At 42.2% G+C, this 21,383-nt stretch overlaps 1 protein-coding gene across 6 annotated transcripts in view; it reads left to right on the top strand.

Annotated features, from left to right (window-relative positions):
* Nucleotides 1–20,169, top strand: part of slc4a4a (solute carrier family 4 member 4a) — a 39,040-nt gene extending 18,871 nt beyond the window's left edge. For 2 of the 6 annotated variants that reach the window (XM_053869667.1, XM_053869664.1), the window contains 23 exons: nt 1,188–1,323; nt 2,037–2,197; nt 3,880–4,059; nt 6,072–6,148; nt 8,593–8,750; nt 8,914–9,001; nt 10,554–10,708; nt 11,547–11,654; nt 11,730–11,904; nt 11,972–12,105; nt 12,300–12,574; nt 12,664–12,728; nt 13,017–13,202; nt 13,266–13,379; nt 14,237–14,398; nt 14,734–14,912; nt 15,566–15,638; nt 15,783–15,851; nt 15,936–16,109; nt 16,187–16,345; nt 16,523–16,616; nt 17,496–17,575; nt 19,256–20,167. In XM_053869667.1, coding sequence (XP_053725642.1) covers nt 1,188–1,323; nt 2,037–2,197; nt 3,880–4,059; nt 6,072–6,148; nt 8,593–8,750; nt 8,914–9,001; nt 10,554–10,708; nt 11,547–11,654; nt 11,730–11,904; nt 11,972–12,105; nt 12,300–12,574; nt 12,664–12,728; nt 13,017–13,202; nt 13,266–13,379; nt 14,237–14,398; nt 14,734–14,912; nt 15,566–15,638; nt 15,783–15,851; nt 15,936–16,109; nt 16,187–16,345; nt 16,523–16,616; nt 17,496–17,539 — 2,966 coding nt within the window. In that variant the 3' untranslated portion in view covers nt 17,540–17,575; nt 19,256–20,167. Of the gene's footprint in view, nt 1–1,187; nt 1,324–2,036; nt 2,198–3,879; nt 4,060–5,073; nt 5,170–6,071; nt 6,149–8,592; nt 8,751–8,913; nt 9,002–10,553; nt 10,709–11,546; nt 11,655–11,729; nt 11,905–11,971; nt 12,106–12,299; nt 12,575–12,663; nt 12,729–13,016; nt 13,203–13,265; nt 13,380–14,236; nt 14,399–14,733; nt 14,913–15,565; nt 15,639–15,782; nt 15,852–15,935; nt 16,110–16,186; nt 16,346–16,522; nt 16,617–17,495; nt 17,576–19,255 lie in introns of all 6 variants that reach the window. The other 4 variants (XM_053869663.1, XM_053869666.1, XM_053869662.1 and 1 more) reach the window with 4 other exon arrangements.
* The last annotated feature ends 1,214 nt before the right edge of the window (nt 20,170–21,383 follow it).

Consider the following 21,383-nt stretch of genomic DNA (forward strand, 5'->3'; position numbering starts at 1 on the left):
GTATCCAAACACACATCCAGAAATTGCTCACCAATAATCCAGTTTTTGCCTTCTTTGGTGGAAAAGTCCAGAAACGTAACCATGGTCGACCTCTGTCTAGTGCCAGGGTTCCTTGGCTGAGCAACAGTTGCTCAAAGCGCCCTCTTTATTTGGAGGGTGATATTAAAGCTTTTCATATCATTACCCTCAACACCTTTTGGTACTTGCTTAAGTCGCAAATTGCTGCGCTGTGACCTATTTTCCTTTTGTGCCTGTTCCCCAACACCGATTCCTTGTTCGGTGGTTTGTTTTTCCAGTTGCTCTGTGTACTCTTTAAGTTCTTGATGTGACGTTGCTAGTTTAACTATGAGGTTTGACTATGAGGTTCCTTAGCTCCTCCAGATCTTTGGCTCACGTTCGATGGTTTTAGGGTTCCTCTTCCCTTCTAAAGTTCAGTGTACTGTAATAAGCCAACTGCTGCACTAGATATTGAAAGGCATCAATAAATCTTATCTGTTTGTTGCAGCATACAAAATGAACGAGTACAACATTATTTCCATTGAAATTAACTCAGCATCACTGTCAGTGTCCGAGTTTCCAACAACACAAACTGCATTAGCTCAACTCAGTGGTTTAAGTAACAAGTCTCTTTTAAAAATACATCCTGTTTTCATTTCGGTTCGCCTCTGTATCGTTCACCAAATATTCAAATGAGAGAGAAGGGGAAGGAGAGCCTGCCCTGGAGAATAAAGCAGCTTGTGGACCATTTCCTAATTGTCAATGAGGGGCTCCAGGGCAGTTTGCCAAGGATGGAGGGCCAATGGCGAAGGCCTGTTTGAACAGTTAAAGGGGCTGCACGGAGGAAGAAGGGTGCTTGATGTGGGGACACTGTCGCAGAGGGGAGCCTCTGAACACCCAACTGCCCCCTCCCACCTGATTCGGACTTTAATGAGCAAGTTTTGCTACTTTGGGAATATTTACAGATCACTTGAAGCTGGACAGCTGATTCAGGAGTCACTTTTAAAAGATGTCAACTGATAATAATAATCAGGAGGAAAAGGACACACAGGAGCAGGAGGAGGTGGAGGTGGTGAAGATCCCACCACCACCTCCACCTCCTACTGAGGTCAATGGGAAAGATGAGGAGGACAAGCCGCTGCCCAATGGTCACCAGTCTGTGAACCGGAGTATTTTTCCTCTTTCCACAGTCTCACCGGCGGCAGAGAGGATTCGCTTTATCCTAGGTGAGGAGGATGACGGCCCTGCACCACCACAGCTCTTCACTGAGCTCGATGAGTTGTTGTCCGTTGATGGACAGGAGATGGAGTGGAAGGAGACGGCCCGGTAAGGATTTTGGTGTCAGATTCTGAGGTTTTCATGAAGCCCCAACCCTAAATGACAAAAAAAAAAAAACATTGAGCAACAATTGTGGACGAGTGGTTTTCACACGAGTTGGTGTTTTCATGTGCTCCGTTTAGGATGGTACTTTCTTAAGTTGTGATGCAAGTTCCTTAGCAAGGTTATTTAGCTCCATTTAAAAAAAATACAAAAACACAAGACTACAAACTATTTTGATACTACCACCAGTAGTACCACTACTAGAAATAGTAAATATACCTTTTGATTTTTCTTTTGACATTTTTCAAGTCTATATATTTTTAACATGAAGCCTGCTTCTGTTGTGACATGTGATTGGGACAATTGTCTATCATCTTGTTCAGCAAGACCCTCACGGGGGACACTTCTTATTTTTATTTTATTTGTATTACTGACCTCTTCCCAGGTTTCCATTGAGCATTTAATCCCCTCAGATGCGTTTTACTTTTGCTCAGATCTCTTTGTTGCTTGGTTTTATTGAAATATTCTGCTGATTTAACTCCATGATGTCAGAATTTTTTTTGCTGGCAGTTTGTATTCTCTATAGTTTCTGACTTTAAAAATCAATTCTTGGTTAATTAAAAACTATATTTCACAAGTTGAACACCAACATTTGTGAAAGTGCATACACCTCTGTCTCCAAGAAGTTCATTTAACTGTTTTTCTTCCCTTTTTGCCAGGTGGATCAAGTTTGAGGAGAAGGTGGAGAAAGGTGGCGAACGCTGGAGTAAACCGCACGTGGCCACGCTGTCCTTACACAGTCTGTTTGAACTGAGGACTTGCATAGAAAAAGGCACCATCATGCTGGAGATGGAGGCGTCCTCCTTGCCTCAGGTTGTTGGTAAGGAAGCTTGACTGACTTATCTGACAATATTTACAGAAATATTTCTATGACAGTCCATTACCACAGTAACACCTTTCAGTTTTCACAAAGCTCTGACCTTGTCTTTCGGCCCCTCTCTGCCAGCGCGAGGGGGAAGAGTTCCCACAGCAGAGAAATAAATGTGAAGTAATTGATGTTGCAGTGCAGGCCAAGCAGAGCTGGACCTTGAAAGCACTACCTCTCCATGTAAAGAGATGCTTCCTTGAGGCTATCATGCGGCATTCAAGCTCATGACCTGCTTTTCAGAAGATACGCCAGACCTTTTAACCACGCTATATTTGAGTCACACAAAGGCTCTTACCAAAGTGTGGACAGTCTGGGAGGCAATTGTTGAGTACTTACTTCTAATGTCGGTTTGCTTCAAAGTTTGTTGTTGCTCTGCGAGTCCTGGGTCTTCCCCGGGGTCTCCTCCCGGTAGGACAGGGGGCATCCGGATCAGATGCCCGAGCCACCTCAGCTGGTTCCTGTCAATGTGGAGGAGCAGCGGCTCCACTCTGAGCTCCTCCCGGATGACCGAACTCCTCACCCTATCTCTAAGGGTGCGCCCAGCCACCCTGCGGAGGAAACTCATCTCAGCCGCTTGTATTCGCCATCTCATCCTTTCGGTCATTACCCAAAGCTCGTGACCATAGGTGAGGGTGGGAACGTAGATCGATCGAGAGCTTCGTCTTGTGACTCAGCTCCCTCTTCACCACGACGGTCTGATACAGCGACCGCATCACTGCTGCCGCTGCACCAACCCGTCTATCAATCTCACGCTCCCCTTTTCCCTCACTCGAGAACAAGACCCCGAGATACTTAAACTCACCACTTGGGGCAAGAACTCTCCGACCTGGAGAGAGCAAACCACCTTATTCCGGTCGAGAACCATGGCCTCAGACTTGGAGGTGCTGATGCTCATCCCGGCCGCTTCACAAGTCATAAATATGATTTCAACTACCGCAATATCTGAACTGTAAGCCACTGCATTTTTCTCTCGGTCTGATCCCTGCTGTTGACTTTTGGATTTGGAGCGTCATATAATCAATAATCCCATGAAATCACAGGTGTTTTATTTACCTTATACAGTAGTGCTCAAAATGTGCTGTTTTTTTGTTTGCTTGTTCTATTGGCAGAGCTGCGGACACAGCACATTTTGGGCGATAAAAGATGTGACGAGCACGTGATTCAAGTTCAGAACATTGCCCACTTTGTTTCATGAGTCAGTTGCAATGCTGAACCCCGTTTTCAAAACTAGTTTAGAAGTGATCCTCATGCATTTTTAAGCCGAGTGCACCACTGACCTTACCCATGGCTTATAGAACGGTGTTGCTTATGTATGAACAAGATCTACTTTCTTTCTTAAATTTAGTGGGCATGGCTAATATTCCGGTGCCCTCTATAGTCCGGAATTTATGGTACATGTACTCATATGCAATGCATGTAGGCTTTTTCAAAAAACTTGGTGGGATGGATTTGACCCGCAGACGTGAGTTTTACATCTGGAAAACATTTTCAGCGACTGGTCAGAGTCACTTGATTCGTAAAAGCCAAGCTGTCAGGCTTCTTCAGAAAACACTGATGGATTTTGTTTATTGAAATGCTGTGTTCAGACTTCACTATTGGGCATTGGTAACAACCTCTCTCGTCTTTTTTCTCAGAGATGATCACTGACAACCAGATTGAAAACGGCCTCCTGAAAGCTGAGCTGAAGGACAAAGTCATGTACACGTTGCTACGGAAGCATCGCCACCAAACCAAGAAGTCCAACCTGCGCTCCCTGGCTGACATTGGCAAGACGGTCTCCAGTGCAAGTAGGCTGTTTTCCAACCAGGACACCGGTAATACTGATGCCAGTTTGGTGCAGTCATTTCTTTCATCCTGAGCTTTTATAAAATCAGCAATCGTTTTTGCTGCTATGTGGATCAAAGGTTTTTATCAGTGATACGCGCCTTCCCACTAATGCATGAACCAACTGACCCATCACTGATCGAATAACTGCTCTGCTTTAAAATTTGTTTCACACACTGAATTGTGTTTTAACTAATAACTAACAGATGACTCAGCGAAGGAAAACATTGAGTGTGTTTTGTTGATAACACAGTCTGACCAAACTAGTATACAACAATGGGCTCTCAGAGGCTGTTCATGGATGAGTCATGTATAGTTGGTGTCAACTTATGAATATGACTAATCCAGTGCCCCTTAACCAAATGAATTCTGAACTGATGGCCGTCATGAGCAAACCTGTATGATGGAGATAAGATTATTAATGATTATTGAGATCATTAATGTTGAATCCATGCCACTCTAACTGTAAATGGAATGTTAGATTTTAAAACGTTTATTCTTAATGGCTCGCCGTGATACACAGGAACAGATTAAGAGCGCTCGCCTCACTGACACAGAAAAGTGATGAGGAGACACGGCTTAAAGTTAAATTCAAATTGTTCCTTATTAATAAGGAAAAAGATGTTATTAAATGTTTTTATGCAACATATCTGTCTCACTAAGAATCTAACTGTTCAAAGTGTTGAAACTGTTTGCAGCTGTGGCTCTTTGGAAAAGTGCAACATTTATAATTTTGTCCCATTATCAAGGCAAAAGCCTGTTAAGATTGAGGTTATTAACTGAACTGTCAATGAACAGATTATAAACAAACATTTCCAGAGAGTCATCAGCTGGTGGTTTGCTACTTCGCTACCCACTGACTTGGTTCTTTACCCTTTGAACATCTGATTTTTTCTGACTGATTTGCTTCGGCTCTGCTGCTGTCAATATTTGTACGGTCTTCTCTCTGCTGTTTCCTTCCTGCCCCCCTCCGGCCTGCACTAACAACATGCTGCCACTAACAGCTCGCAGTCCTCTTGGGAACTCCGTCACTTGCCTGTCAGGTCGCATCTCAATGGAGGACCTGCAGAGTCAGACGAGTTCCAGTATGGACTGGCTCAGTAAGTCCATCGCTGGTTTTGTTCACGTTGCAGATCCATAAGCAGTTGAGAATTTGACACAAATATATGTCAAAGGTATGGATGAAGCCCTTCAGGAATATTTGAATGAGGATAAAATAAACCTTTCATACATTTTTTTGTATCATCAGATGCTTAGTTTCGCTTTGGTTTTAGCCGTACTCTGGCTTTAGCAGCGTTCATATGAACCTGGAGGTCTGCATTCTGAAGTAAAACCATGGTGATGCTAACTAATATGCTTTGACAGTAACGTTGTGTAGTAGATTAAGGAGTCATAATTCTTCTAGTATTCACATCAGATCTTTGGATCCACCTTAAATAATTGCACTTTCAAGTCATAAGACTGCATCATGCTGACAGGCATCTTATTACCCACAATGCTGAGGGATAAAGTTGTGCATCATTTTAGTAAGAGATTCATCATGTAGTACTCCTGACAGCTGCGGGTCACGCTGAGCTGTCAAAACCTCTGACATTGCATGTGAACTGAGTGTCAATCAAAGTCAGCATGGATAAATGAGGAGCTAAGTTGAAGGGGTGACAAGGGTGAAAAGGTCCCGTCTGCTGTAAATATAGAAAGTAAATCATAAATCCTTTAAGGGTGTGTCATGTTTTAGTCTTGGTGATGCTACGCTTCTCAGCTAACCCCACCTGGCATAGGAGTGTACTGGGTGGGATCATGTTGAAGTCTTAAAGTTAAGATAGATTTAACAGTTTATTGATCATCTCCTAATACAAGGCAGAGATGAGTTGCAGTTTTTGCTTTTTACTACAAATACTTTACTGTCCGCGTGAGGGCTTGTGTTTCTTTTGCTCTGGGAAGCTCTTTCACCTCCACGGCTTCCTCAGTTAGTCGGTGAACTGTGTCTCTGTGTTGCTCACAGACAGTCCCACCACGACCCCCCGGAACTTGAACTCCAGCAGCCTCAACGACATATCGGACAAGCCGGAGAAAGAGCAGGTGTGTCTGCGCCTCATCTTCATTTGCTGCTGAGATTCAGTGAAATCAAAGTGCCGTGTGTGACATAGGAGTGTGGTCATGACAAAGAAGTGTTGTGTTAGTATAACCTTGTATAATGTCTGTAACATGCTCCTTTGGTCTACCGTGTTGTTTCACCTGGTCAGTGATGTTACAAATCTAAAACCCAGACTGTGCGGATCAAAAATAACAGCTCCCACGATACAAATAGACTCAGTGACGGCCTCCTGCCAAAAGCCGCCTCAGCACACACCAGGCTGTCCTCCAGCAAGTGGGGATTACAGGAAGAGAACAATTGATGCGGGAGGAAGGCACTCTAACTAATGATGGGAAAAGAAATATTAATTCGGCATGTAATTTAAACTGTCTTAACTCTCGGCCCCATGGACTATTGAATTTGGCACCCATGCCATATAGTCTTAACACTATTCTACAAACTCTTACTTGACACTTTCCCCTTCACCTGAAGGGACAGTCACTTGATGAACTAGTGCATTTTCAGTAGAAATATAAAAGTGATGTCTGAAGACATTGTGGTTCATGCATTTTTGAACATGATAGACACTTGAGTCAGCTGATCAATAGGGGGCGCTGTCCCTCATATTACCTGCAGAAAGCCATGTAGTGCCTTTTTTTTTCAAGCACCATTTATTTGTCAGTATGATTAATAATTATTCATCGCTGCTATTTTGTACGGGGGCCCCGAAGGGCAAAAGACAACGCTCAAGAAAAGTATGACCACAAACCAAAAAGCACATTTACAAAAACGGAATCACAATCACAAAATCTAAATCGCAACTGTGGTTGTGCAATTTGTCCAAGCAACAACAAGCCTTATAGCAGGTTCCCCACTTCCTACGGTTTGCATCAAAGTTATTGCGATTCCGTTTACGTAATTGGGTTTCTGTTTTGGGGTTTCTGATTTTGTTTTTGTAATTGCGATTCTGTTTTTGTAAATGTGCTTTTTGGTTTGTAGTCGTACTTTTCTATTGTCGTTTGCCCTTTGGAGCCACCATTTTGGGCTAGTGAGTATTCCATTGAATCATAGTGTTTTGGACAGTTTCCTCTTCTTACGTGCTGGTTGTGGGGCACGAGAAAAAGTGCCCCTTCAGAACAGCAGCGCAGCCAGTCGCAGACATGGAATGGTCAAATGGCGCGATAAATTCCACCAGTCAGTCCCTTAAAATCAGTTTTCTAAGGGGCACCTCTCTGCGGTACCACAGGCTTTGTGGGAGAAACTTCACCAAGCCTGTTAGAGCTTCAGTAAGAGCTCCTTATCTGCCTCCAAAAAATATCTAATAATTATTTTTGACTGTGTCTTTATTAAGTACTGTTAAACAGAGCGTTGCTATTCTGTTGCTTGTGTTGAGTAACATGTTTTAAGATTGAATATGAAACTGTCCCATACCCATAAAGTTTTTTGTTGTTTTTTTTAAAAGTAAAATTTAAGTGGTAAGCAACGGACAGGATGCGGTGCGACAGCAAATCAGTCAAGCGTATTATGCAAGACGGTGAAACCTGTAACATGGAGGTGAAGAAGAGAGTGCAGACAGGGTGGATCAGGTGCAGGTGATGTTTGGTTTAGACACAGCAGTTAGAAGAGGCACGCGGAAGGACAGGATCAGATGAGCATATCGGAGGGGCAGCTGGAGATGTTTGGAGATGTAGTTTGGGAGGACAGATGGTTTGGACTTCTGGAGAGACAGTGTTGGACGTACCAGCGGGAAAGAGAGGAAGAAAACCATGTGGTTTATGGATGTGGTTAGAACTGTGTTATATCACCTGAGGGTCACTTCCATACGTGAAAGAACATTCTCATTGTTAGTAGTAATCACTGACACAGAAAGTTATCAGGGTCAATGTGGTGGATTAAGAATGGTGGGACTGAAGTCAGAGGAAGCACTTAGAGAGGATTAACAAGTCAACTCAATGATTGACTGGCACACACAGGTAGGTTTAAGTGCCGCTCACTAGACCTGCTGATGTTGTTGCCAAAGTGTGACCAAATCCTTTTGGAGGCCATGGACCTTCTTTGTTTATGGTAGCTCTGTAAACTGGGAGAGGTATTCTCTTCTCTTTGCTACTTGCAGACAGCTATTTCAGATCAACTCTTATTGTACGCATCATTCGTTCATTGATCGTGCGGAAACACACAATTGTCTTTTTTTAAAATGCATTTTTTTTCTGTACATCATTGAAGAACCCATTCGCATCATGCTGGCTTCAGTCGTATCTGGATGTCATGGTGACACAAAAGCCTGCGCCTCTTTTTAATTCACTCCAACTCAGTAGGGAGCTCTGTGTTTGGTATTTAGTGTGATAAGTGAGTGTCCTAGATGATAAAGGCTCTTTCAGCCGCAACACATTTGATGGTGTGAATGTAACATTTTAAAGCCTCCACCTGTTCCCTTCTTTTGTTCTTTTAGCTGAGGAATAAGTTCATGAAGAAGTTGCCCAGAGACGCCGAGGCCTCCAATGTGCTGGTGGGAGAGGTGGACTTCTTGGACTCGCCTTTTGTGGCTTTTGTTCGTCTGCAGCAAGCTGTGATGCTGGGGGCCTTAACTGAAGTTCCACTTCCCACAAGGTGATTCAGACGCTCACCACTGGTATCGTACCTGACCAAAATGGCCCACAGATTCTCGACCACACCCAAATAATAACTCATAAGACGACTTGTTGAACTGGGTTTTCAACCTAAAAGACAGAATATGAGAACAACAAAATCCACTGATGTTTGTTTATTGCAGATTTTTGTTTATCTTGCTCGGACCCAAAGGGAAAGCCAAATCATATCATGAAATCGGCAGAGCTATCGCCACACTGATGTCTGATGAGGTAAGATGACCGACTGTGTGATAAATTGTAATAAAGTGAATCTTCTTTGTGCCAAAATAATAACCTCTTTTATGTCTGTGCGTATTAACAATACAACTAGAAGAGTTTTGAATGAACAACGACAACATGACAACAGGACTTAGTACAAAAAAGCTGATGTATTCATTTCAGAGATTTTCCAGATGTACCCGTTGAGTCCACACTTTCATGCCTTCTTGCTCGTGGTTGCCCAAGCAACGTCTGCCACACTGCTGCCAGCTGGTGTCCTGTTGAGCTCTTTTGAATTTGACTGCTTTTCTCATTATTAGGGGTGGGATTCGAATAAAAAATATAAATAAATTAATTAGAGACTTTGTGATTAATGAATCGCAGTTTAACGGTATAAGAATATTTGCCACAACAAACCACATTTTTCAATTTGAATAAATTTGGTATATTACTGAAGCTAATGATGGACCCATACATACATATAAACAACAAAATATTGTTTATTTTGTATTAGTTAGTTAGTTTGACAATATCACAATAAATCACAATGGTGGCTATATCCAAGTTTTTATATCACCTTATTTCAATTTTACAAGAATTTCAAATACATTCAAAGTAGTGGAAACCCTGGCCATCGTGTAGAGAGCAAACTGTTAAATTAAATTATTACAATTATTTTTTTGGAATGAATTAATTGTAATAATGTTGTTATTAATTGATTATATTATTTTGTTATTATTAATGATATATGTCGGCTCCTCTTCAAACATGAATATTAGGCCTGGAACCATTTGAAATAGATTTTTATTTTGCAATTCTGATTGATTGTGATTGGCGTGATACATATCAGGAAAAAATATATGAGTAACAGTTACAAAAAAAAGACAGCTGGGAAGGGGGTGTTTGCAGGGGTCTCGAGTCGGATGCATTCATCATCTGACACATTTCACAAGATGACACAATATGGGTATTTCTCATTCATAAAAACATAGTCCACTGAGTGACACCGCAGTGGAACATGCAGCAAGTAGAGGCCAGGTGAACAATGGGAGCTAGCTCAAGTTTAAGACCTTTTTTCCTGTAAAAGCCGCACGATTGGTCAACGAAGATGTGCGAACACTGATCACAAGTGAGAGGGAGGCGGTGATTGATGCACGTGCCGCAGTTGCACATGCACAGGAGAGAGTGACAGAGCGTTGCAGCATTGGTGCAGAGACCACATGCAGCTCTCTGCTCAGGTGAAGAAACTGAGAAAAGGACTACGGTGTTGCGTGTAAAAGATATTCCTTGTTTTTCTTAGCATGATCAGCTCAAGCAGATAGAACAAGTAGCTCCTCAGCACGCACTGGTCCACCACCTGAACCACACCGTCTTAAATAATCTTGGTCTACATTTGAGTCAACTTCTTATGTGATTTTGGTTTGAAAATATACAATGCCATGTCATTGCTGTTCATTTTATATATAGAAATTTGGAAAATATTAAAACTCGATAAACTCGGGGAGAAGTGTCAATAATAACAAAAAAAAGTGGGTAGACTGAATGTTTTTCCATCTCCATCCAGGTCTTCCATGACATCGCCTACAAAGCTAAGGACCGCCAGGATCTGCTGGCTGGAATTGATGAGTTTCTGGACGAAGTAATCGTGCTTCCTCCTGGTGAGTGGGACCCCACCATCAGGATTGAGCCCCCAAAAAGCCTCCCTTCGCCTGATAAGAGGTTGGTGTGATTTCAATTTTATTCAATGTCTCTCACGCTTCATTTTACAGTGGTACCTCGGTTCTCGACCACAATCCGTTCCAGACCTGTTCAAGAAGCGGTTTGTTCGAAATCTGAATCGATTTTTCCCATGGCAATGAATGGAAAAAGAAATAATGCGTTCCAAGCCTTAAAATAGTCTTTTGTAGGAGTGAATGTAGAGTGTCTGCTGCAGGTGCGCTGTTCCTCTATGTGTGTGGCCGCTGCATGTGGGAGGGGCTGCCGAGTGAGTGACGTCTCTCCAGAAGTGAAGAGGAGCCCGGTGCGTGTCCAGCTCTGAATGTGCGCTTCTGTGCAGTTTGGCTGTGACAAAGTCATAAAGCAAGTAACGCTCTGTCCCAGACTCGCCTCATCCCTGTCCCAGCTCCAGCCCACAACAGGACATCAAACCCTGGAGTGTGCGCTCCAGCCTCGGAGGTGTGGAGAGCGAGCACCTCCCCTGTGACACTCTACCACGGTCCAGTGTGGAGACAGGAAAGGTTTTACACCTCAATATGAGGAAAAAACAGTCAGTAAATGTAGCTAACGGGACACGTCTGTATATATAGGCTGCGTTATACACAATAACAAAGCGTGTCGTGGGTCAGCTGATCGGTCCGCGCACGTTATGTTTTTTCCGGCTTTTTTCGGGGGCGTCCGAGTTCTGGATTTTCGTTCGAAATCTGAAGCAAAAAAATCTCTAAATTTTCGGTTCGAATTCCGGGACGTTCGAAAACCGAGGTACCACTGTATTTATACATTTGAAAGGAGAAATATTTCATGTAAATCTACCAAACAATGTGAACATTTTTTTTTGAAGGAAAAACATGTATGCGGGGGTGGACATTCAGATGAATGGAGACATGCCTCACGATGGAGGACACGGAGGAGGACATGCAGCTGGAGATGAGCTTAAGAAGACTGGACGGTGAAAATCTTTTGATTCATTTTGGATAAAAAAATAATCTTCAGAAAAGGTTTGTGACGACTGACCTTTTTCCAGGTTCTGTGGCGGTCTGTTACTTGACATCAAGAGAAAAGCACCTTTCTTTATCAGCGACTTCACCGATGCGATTCACATTCAAGCCCTGTCGGCCATTTTGTTCATTTACCTGGGGACTGTGACAAACGCCATCACCTTCGGAGGACTGCTGGGGGACGCCACTGAAAACATGCAGGTCCGGAACCCAACAGACTCAATATGTGTTTCACATCAAACTCAAAGGTTTCTTCTGATGTGTTCAGGGGGTGTTGGAGAGTTTTCTGGGCACCGCCATCGCTGGTGGGGTTTTCTGTTTGTTTGCTGGACAACCTCTCACCATTCTCAGCAGCACCGGTCCAGTTCTGGTGTTTGAACGGCTTCTTTTCAACTTCAGCAAGTATGCGGTGTCCCATTTCAATAAACAATAAACAGAGCTTGAAATAGTTCAACCAATTACAAATGTATCAGGAGGCTATAGAGTTCAAGCTAGTGTGGGGTCATTGTAGCTTCATGAAGGAATGTCCTTGTATTCTGAGCTCAGTAGGGGGCGCTGTCAGTGTAAATCATGTGTAACTCTGACACTTTCCACAGGGACAATGAGTTTGACTACCTCGAGTTCCGACTGTGGATCGGCCTGTGGTCGGCCTTCCTCTGCCTGGTGCTGGTGGCCACGGACGCCAGTTTCCTGGTCCAGTACTTCACCCGCTTCACAGAGGAAGGTTTCTCCTGTCTCATCAGCTTCATCTTCATCTACGACGCCTTCAAGAAGATGCTCAAGTTGGCCCACCATTATCCCATCAACTCTGGCTTCAGGATGGACGACGTGACCCAATACGAATGCTCCTGCATGCCTCCCACCATCCAAGGTAATGAAACTAGCCACCGCACATGACCTGGTGTGTTCACAGACCTCCATGCGCTTAAATAAAGAGACATGGATTTGATTCTGTGACAGTAAACTCCTCAGACGTCGACGAGCCCCAAGAAATTTCAGTCTACTACTACAACTACACCGGTCTGGTAAGTGTTTATAAAAGCATGTATCCCATTCGAATGAATTTCTTTAAATGCGTTGGGATTAGAAAATGCTTTTATCAGTTTAGTTTATTGGATGAAGTCCCATTTTGCAGTCTAGCCATAAACTAAAGATGGAGATGACAGTATGTACTGTACACAGCTGTGAAGGATCTTCAACATTAAGGCCACAAATAAATCAACAAGTCAGAAAAATGACACGTGAAGGGAGGCAGTTTTAACACAAAGGACGTTCTGATCAACAGAAATATGTGTGCTACTTCTCCTCGACAGCCCGTCAACACCTCGTGGGGGACTCTCTCCCTCAGCGAGTGCTCCAAGTACAAAGGCGAGCTGGTGGGAGATGCCTGTCACTTCGTCCCGGACATCACTCTCATGTCCTTCATTCTGTTTTTCGGCACCTACACCTGCTCCATGTGTCTGAAGAAGTTTAAGACCAGCAGGTTCTTCCCCACAACTGTGAGTCGTTGAATCTTGAGGAATCATTCTGGCTTGTTGATCAAATGTGTTTGTTGCATGCAGGTGAGGAAGCTCATCAGCGACTTTGCCATCATTCTGGCCATCCTGATCTTTTGTGGAATTGATGCTCTAGTCGGGGTGGATACACCAAAGCTCATTGTGCCATCGGAGTTCAAGGTTGGTTTCTACCTACCCTTTTGCCGAGTCCTTGAAAATATTTTCTGTTTTTCTGGTCGCAAAATAAAGGAAAGTAAAGTTGAAATGCAACATCGTGACTGCTCAGGCACCACATGACCAGAGGATATGAAGTACAATTCCTCAGACTTCGAATACTGTCAATCATTCAGCAGCCAAAAAAATCATGAGTGTGATAAATGCGTGTGATAAAAAGTGTTTTATGTACTATATTAACTATACAGGAAAAAAAAACAGCTGAGCTGTTGGTGAAAATGACAAAATTAGCAATAAATGATACAATTATTTTGGCAATTGTGGTCCAATGTTACACATTGCTTTTATGGCGATATGACATAAGAACATATTTTCAGCCTTTATGTAATTAATTTGGTGTATTATATTCTGTATATAGTTTTTAAGACATTGCTATAAGATAAACATGCATTTTCTCATAAATGCAAAACATTCTTCTCCTTCAGTATATTTATATATACATACTACATATATATCTTAGAGATATTTTATCTTACACTATTTATATTTTTAGTACTGCTGTGATAAAATTAAACACTAATCAATTCTAGGTTTTATTTGTGAAAGTAATTTTGTTTTACTTGAAACACATTTTGTACATTTTAAAGAAATCTAAAAGAATGAACTGTAACCTAAAAGAGTCAGTAAAGAAAAGCGCACACCATCCTATTCCCTGTACAATTTAATTTTGTCCACTCTATAGCGAATATCTCTGATACGCGTTTCCTGCTCCTGAACATTGAGAGGTTCTGCAGGTGGATTATAAATGGCTGCCATCACTCTGTGACTAATTGTCATGAATCTTTTATGCCCCTGCTCTGTAGCCCACCAGCCCTCACCGGGGCTGGTTTGTTCCACCGTTCGGAGGAAACCCCTGGTGGGTTTACCTGGCGTCGGCTCTGCCAGCTCTGCTGGTCACCATTCTGATCTTCATGGACCAACAGATCACTGCTGTGATCGTCAACAGGAAGGAGCACAAGCTGAAGGTGAGGAAATGAAGAATATGAATGTTAGAATAAACAGTACTGATCTGTAGAGTTGAGCAGACCACCAATGATATCAACCATGACAAACCAAAAGACACAAGAATGTTTTAAGTGATAATAACGTAACACAATAAGCAGCTGACGTGCTCTCCTGAAGGAAAGATTCCTGACATCATGGTGTGAAATGCTGCATGGATGTGAAAGAACATGATTCTGTCAAAAAACATTCTATAAAAGTTGTTTTTTTCTCATTAGCTTTGGCATTGAGTCATGTGTTCTAGACAGAGACAGACAGACAGAATGTTAAAGACAACACTTTCCTTCTGTCATGACAGAAAGGAGCAGGGTACCACCTGGATCTGTTCTGGGTGGCTGTCCTGATGGTGGTCTGCTCTTTCATGGGCCTACCTTGGTACGTCGCTGCCACCGTCATCTCCATCGCTCATATCGACAGTTTAAAGATGGAAACAGAAACATCGGCTCCTGGAGAGCAACCAAAGTTCCTGGGTGTCAGGTAGGTAGTAGGTCATTTGAAAATCCTGAAGCTGAAAAACACAAGCCCTGAGTGGGAATTGATTCTTTTGTCTTTGGTAATAACACCTTTATTTATAGACATGGCTCCTAGTCAGAGCATTCTTTAAACGAAAGAGGAAAATCTTTTGGTCAACTCAGTTTAGTTCATACATGAAATTGTGGTCTCGAATATGACCTTGTTTAAAGTTATACTTCACTCTCTGTATTGAGATTGTACATAGAAAGATCTCTCTCTCAATGAACTGTGTAAAAAATATCATACTGTTCTCACCTTTGAGCACAAGTGGAATAACATCATATTTACATTCTCAAATAGAAACTTCACGGTTATTAAAATGCATTTACTTAGTCATTATCATTGCTAACAACAATATTGTTAGAATGTAGTTGAAAAACTGTTGTGTGTCTGTGGCTTTGCTCACAGTCCCCTGATGTTTCAGCTGTGAGCTGAACCAACAACTGTGTCTATTGAGAGCCAGAGTAACATCCACTTTGACCTGTGTGCATGTTGAAAACATCATGGCTGGGTTTATACTGGAATACATTAAAATGAAATAATTGTTTTTGCCCATATATTTCCCATCTTTGATGACCATGATGAATCCATGAGAAACGTTACTTCTGTTGTTGCAGGGAGCAGCGGGTCACTGGGGTGTGTGTGTTCCTGCTCACGGGTCTGTCTGTCTTCATGTCCCCCATTTTAAAGGTATTTACACTGCAGAATGTCTCAATGAAGCAGCTTATTGGAACATGGTTTGGTGTGTTCTTTACTAGTGAAATTAGTGCTGGATATATTGTTGTGTTGATGATATTGCTGGCCAAACTGTGACTCCTTTGTTTGTCCTGACAGTTCATCCCAATGCCGGTTCTGTACGGCGTGTTTTTGTACATGGGGGTTGCCTCCCTCAACGGTGTGCAGGTACGCATATAGAATATATCAAGTAAATAAAGCAAGACTGCTGCGTCGAATAGGAATGAACTCTACTTGTCGGCACATCTACAGTTCATGGATCGTCTGAAGCTGCTGCTGATGCCGGCCAAACATCAGCCTGACCTGGTGTACCTGAGGCACGTTCCACTCCGGAAAGTCCACCTCTTCACCTTTCTGCAGGTCCTGTGTCTGGCTTTGCTCTGGATCCTTAAGTCCACGGTGGCGGCCATCATCTTCCCTGTGATGGTGAGTCACATCAGGGGTGCACTGAATGATTCAGACATATGTGGGAAAGCAAACCATGCAGCACCTCTACTCCTCAGATCCTGGCTCTGGTCGCCGTCAGGAAGGGGATGGACTACATGTTCTCTCAGCATGACCTGAGTTTCCTGGACGACGTCATTCCAGAGAAGGACAAGAAGAAGAAGGAGGATGATAAGAAGACGAAGAAGCGGGGGAGTATAGACAGCGATGTGGAAGATGTAAGCGACTCGCAGAAGCCTTTAATATTTGGTTCTTTCATGTTTGCCAACACCTTAGTGAATACAACATCTTCTGCTGCTCACGATGAGATGTCTCTGATCAAAATAATCTTCCAGGTGATCAATATCACCCACTGTGTCGGAGCTCTGAGGACTTGTGTTTGCTCTCTCCCACAGTCTGATTATCCTTACATTGACAATGTTCCCAGCATTAAAATTCCTTTGGACATGATGGAACAAGAACCCTTTTTAGGTGATAAGGCATCAGACAGTGAGTAGAACCCGGCCGCATGTGTGGGCGCATGAAGCCTCCTCCTTCACCTCTTCAACCAATCTTTTCTTTTATTTCCTGTTCCTCTTCTCAGCTGCTTGACGGTTGTCACCGCATGAAAACACCTGTTTTCCCTAGAAACTAACACATCTGCCATTTAAGTCCCTTTGAAAACACCAAATATACATAAATATGTTTGAATATTTTTTAGATTTATTATAATGCTCCTAACAGCAGGTGTCAAACCGACGGTTTGCTGGGATTACGGATGTGAACATGTATTCAGAAACTCCAAAACTGCAGAGAATAGGATGAAATAGAGCAAAGTGAAGAGTGAAATAGAGAAAAAACCACAAGGCTAAAATTCACCTCCAAAAATGAGGGGCATATCACATACTGTTTTGATTCTTATGACCTATTAATGCAGTGCATGATCTGGATGGGTCGCTGAACCTAACCCTAACTCTGAACAAGGAAGTAAGAAATACTCAGGGCAATAATTTGATTTCTAATAATCCTCAGTTGGACTTCTTGTGCAGACTAGTTGAATGTGAGGTGGAGGAGAAATGTGGGAGGACAAAGTAAGTGTATGTGGTCTGAGCTGAGAATCCTTTTAGGAAGGCACTCATCTTGTGCAGCGTTACTGCAGTACCAGACTAAGACGGGACAACGTGATGGTCTCTAGGACATGCTGCTCATCATTTTTTAGGTGTCATTTTTCCTCTTTTATTGCCTCTATGTACTTTGTCTTTTTGTATGTGTCTTTGTATTTCTAATCTGATGTGCCTGTAATGTGAGGTGAAGGGACAGCTGCGAACTTCGCGGAACTAACAGAACCAACTCTAGGTTCATGTGTGACTCTGCTGTGCCGCTCCACAGGAGAGAAGTCCCCTGCATTCCTTGAACGACACACATCGTGCTGAGCAGCTTCACTACTACCAAGCCAGCTACTTGTCCAGGTAAGTCAGGCGAATTCTAATAGTGGATCGATATTGGAGCATTTCGCTTGCAAAATGAGCAGTTGTAGGTCTATATTTATAAAGACATGGATGAAACATGCTTCATTTAGACAACAGTTAAGGTCTAGCTTTGCCGACCCTGGCGTTTGCTGCCCTGTTCACCTCTGCTTAGAGCCACCACTGTGTTTTTCCTGTTTTTTATTCATGATGGGTAAACTCTTTATTTAACTGGTGTGTTGGAACTTGACAGAATAATATAAACATTGAAGCTGGATCACTCTCAGAATGGGCACTGAGCTTTTCATTTTCTCTTCGTCAAACCTATTACTCATATTACTTATGCATGCAACACGTTTTTATGATTTTTGTCAGATGCAAAAACTACCATTAAAATGCCAACATTAGTTCACTGTTGCTGCAGTGTTTCCCTACAAAATCATACGTTTTCTTATTTAGAACCAACCAATAGTTATTTGTACGAATGTAGAATGTGAGGTTCATGTATTTTCTAAGCATGATTTTACTGGTTCGGGATTAAATATTTAAAAAAATAGTGGTGGCTGAGTCACAAGCTCAGCCATCTGTTATGTGACATGAAGAATAGAGCTGCGACTCTAACAAGTAGAAAGATGTCTCTGGAGGCTGGCTCAGAGACAGGTGGGAATCTCAGTCATCTGGGAGGTGCTCAAAGTAGAACCACCATGCGGAGAGACGCCAACTAAAATGGATCTGGCATCGAGTCATCTAGTGGGGTGTTTCAGGTTTGTCCAACTGGAAGGAGATGCCATCTCATGCTTGAGTAGGATGGATGGCAACTCTGAAGGTGCATTCAATCTGCCAAAAACATCTGCCGCGCTGACATCACCCTCATTGTCATATCACGTTTATGTTGCGTGATGCATTGACGTTCTAAGCTTGGGAGAGGACAACAAGGTCTTAAAGAGTCAGGGCAGTTACTTTACGGCCATGGTGCCTTGATAAAAAGAGATTATTCTGCCTTTCGCTCGCAGGTTATCCTCGTATCCCACCATCTGCTCCGTGATCGTGTGTGGTGTGGAGGGGGACTCACATTTGGAGAGGATTAGGTACTGATGTGTGAGGAGCCAGTGAGAGGCCGACCCCCAATTTTGACTGAACAAAACACCAAAAACATGACGTTTTATTATATATATATGAAAAAAACAAAAAACAAAAAAAAATTGCTGTGCGCCTCTCACCTGAAAAAGACACGTGACACCTCAAAATGCGCCTTTAAAGGCTCTGCTCGTACATCCACAACACTCAGCTAAACACATAAAAGTCACCTCTATTGTTGCTGTTGTATCTGTCTTCACTCATGTGATGTGGTCTGGAGTCAGCTCTGTAAGTCATCTCTGAAATCTGGTTGATATTAGAACCATGAGAAGGAAATAACACAAAGATCCTCCATGGAAATGCGATTGCTCTTGACCCCACTTCAACCGAAACTAATCTTGTTACAGAAGGTCGTGCTTCTCAATCATGTTTCGCTTCATATAACCCAAAAACCATCGTGGGTCAGATCGAATCATTTCTGGGCCTTTAATGATTTAATCCCAGCAACTGATTCGCTTTCAAACACAAGTGAATTTCGCCGTCAAGACCTGTGGAACTTTGCTTCGATGGGGCCTCTTACTATCCACCTCTCCCTCTGTGTTTCAGCCCTGAGATGAGTCCACTGAAGTCTGTGCCTCAGATTAGAATAGACATGGACCCAGACGACGATAATTCCTTCTACTGGAGGAGTCGAGGATCCGAAACGTCATTGTAGAGAGCTGAACTGCTTCCTTCACGTGACAAACACCAGAGCAAAGGGACGTCTGTTGACTATTTTCCTTCATCTCACATTGATAATAACTCTTCTATGCAACGTTTCACATAGTCGCTGCATACGATCTGTGCATGGAGCCCCTTCTCTGGTTTTTATACAAATATATCATCTCTCTGTTTTTATAAAAATCACAACACTACTTCTAATGATGATTTCCTGTAGCAGGAAAATTGTTTTTTTTCCTCTTTTTTTTATTATTATATAGCTCTACCTCTTATCTGTTTTAGACTGGTTTTGAACGAACATGGGAGCATTTCTCGCTCCGTTGTCTTGTAGACACAAATGATTCCGGAGACTCTCTGTATTATAGTCTGTGATTAAGATGTTTCTAGATGTTTTAAGTTAATTAACAGTAATATATAACAACCTGTAAAATCATTTTTATCAGTCTAATTTTTGCTTCTTTGTTTTAATTTAAACTGGCATTTTTTTAATTGGATGTTTTGGGTGGTTTTTTTTGACTGTCTCTTAATTTTTATTTTTATTTTTTGCAATACATTTGATTTTCTTCAGCCAAACTAGCATCATATCATTTCCTTGCTTTGCTGCACAAACGACCTAACCTAAGTGGCTTATCATAGATCAGTTCCACAGAGAATTTGTAATAACCACTGGATGAGGGATTATGGGATGGGAGTGGGGGGGAAATAATCCATGTCATCTCTATGCTGTGAGACAGTTTGGGCCCACCATGTCATCTGGATGTTGGATTTATTAAATAACAAAAATGGTAAATAAAATATTGTTTGGTGTTTTTCTTTGGTTAGACCATTAAAATATGAATTATATAATGGACTTATATGGTACCAAAATATCAAAAATAATAGTCGTGACAAACCGCATAAAATGGCTCAAAAATGATTGAGGAGAACATGAATGCAAGAAGTGAAATAATATTATTAATAATAAAGCTCACATTAAGCTATTGACAAATACATTCAGAGGTTATTGGAAGACACTTCACACTGCTATGTTACGCCTTCAGATCCACACCATTGTAGAAATGGCCAACCATGTTAATGTTGAAAAGAAAAGACCAAAAAAAATGAGCAAAATTTTTTAAAAACACTTTGGCTTATGAATGACTGTAATTGTTCTTGTTTTCACTGTTGCATTGTTTTTTCATTGAAATTTCCATTTGGGATTGAGTTGCTTCCCTCTAGTGACCATATATGAATACTACAAGCAGGATGAAAAAATGTTTTCAGTGTGGTGGTGAGAAATGATTTTCTTTAGAGACATGCGCGCCATATACTATAAATTAAAGAGATAGTGGGGAGATTTTCACCACAAAAACATCACATTCTTGTTTTCCTGAACTCTATTACACAGCCATGTTGATGGCAGATGATGCCACATGCCATGAATCATCATTTCCAGGCCTGTCGGTCCTGTAAAGTACCAGAAGCCTACTCCCTGTCAGGTACCGGTTAAATGACCTGGATGGATGCTGGCTGGCCTGGGTGCCATCTGGGGAGATGCTGCTGGACCTGGACTTCTTAGTGTCACTGAAACCACCTGTGAAATGATGGCAACATGTCGTAAAGTAAATAGACAGTAAGATAGCACAGTGCATTATTATTACTATCAGAAGAAGCAGGATTGTACTGTATCACTGCTGTCCTCATGAGCACTTCAAAAGTCAAAATCAGAAGTTCCAAACATCGCTATTTCCAAATATGAATAAATGAAACATATCCAAATATGAACGTGGCCTGTCCTGTCTACTGAGAAACCGCCGCCATATTGCTTCTGCTTTGGAAGCAGAGAAGGTCTCTGGATTGAATCATTTAAATTGCGCGGAACATTCCAAGAGCCTCGTGAGAGATTCAGCAAGACTGAATAATATAGAAATCAAATGTCATAATCGAGGATGAATTTGGATCTCTGATGCTTAAGATCATTACCGCTCATTATCTGACACGATCAGTGCGGCAGATTAGGATTCAATTCAGGCGG

The sequence above is a fragment of the Synchiropus splendidus genome, chromosome 7 (assembly GCF_027744825.2).
Source record: "Synchiropus splendidus isolate RoL2022-P1 chromosome 7, RoL_Sspl_1.0, whole genome shotgun sequence".
Taxonomy (NCBI): Eukaryota; Metazoa; Chordata; class Actinopteri; order Syngnathiformes; family Callionymidae; genus Synchiropus; species Synchiropus splendidus.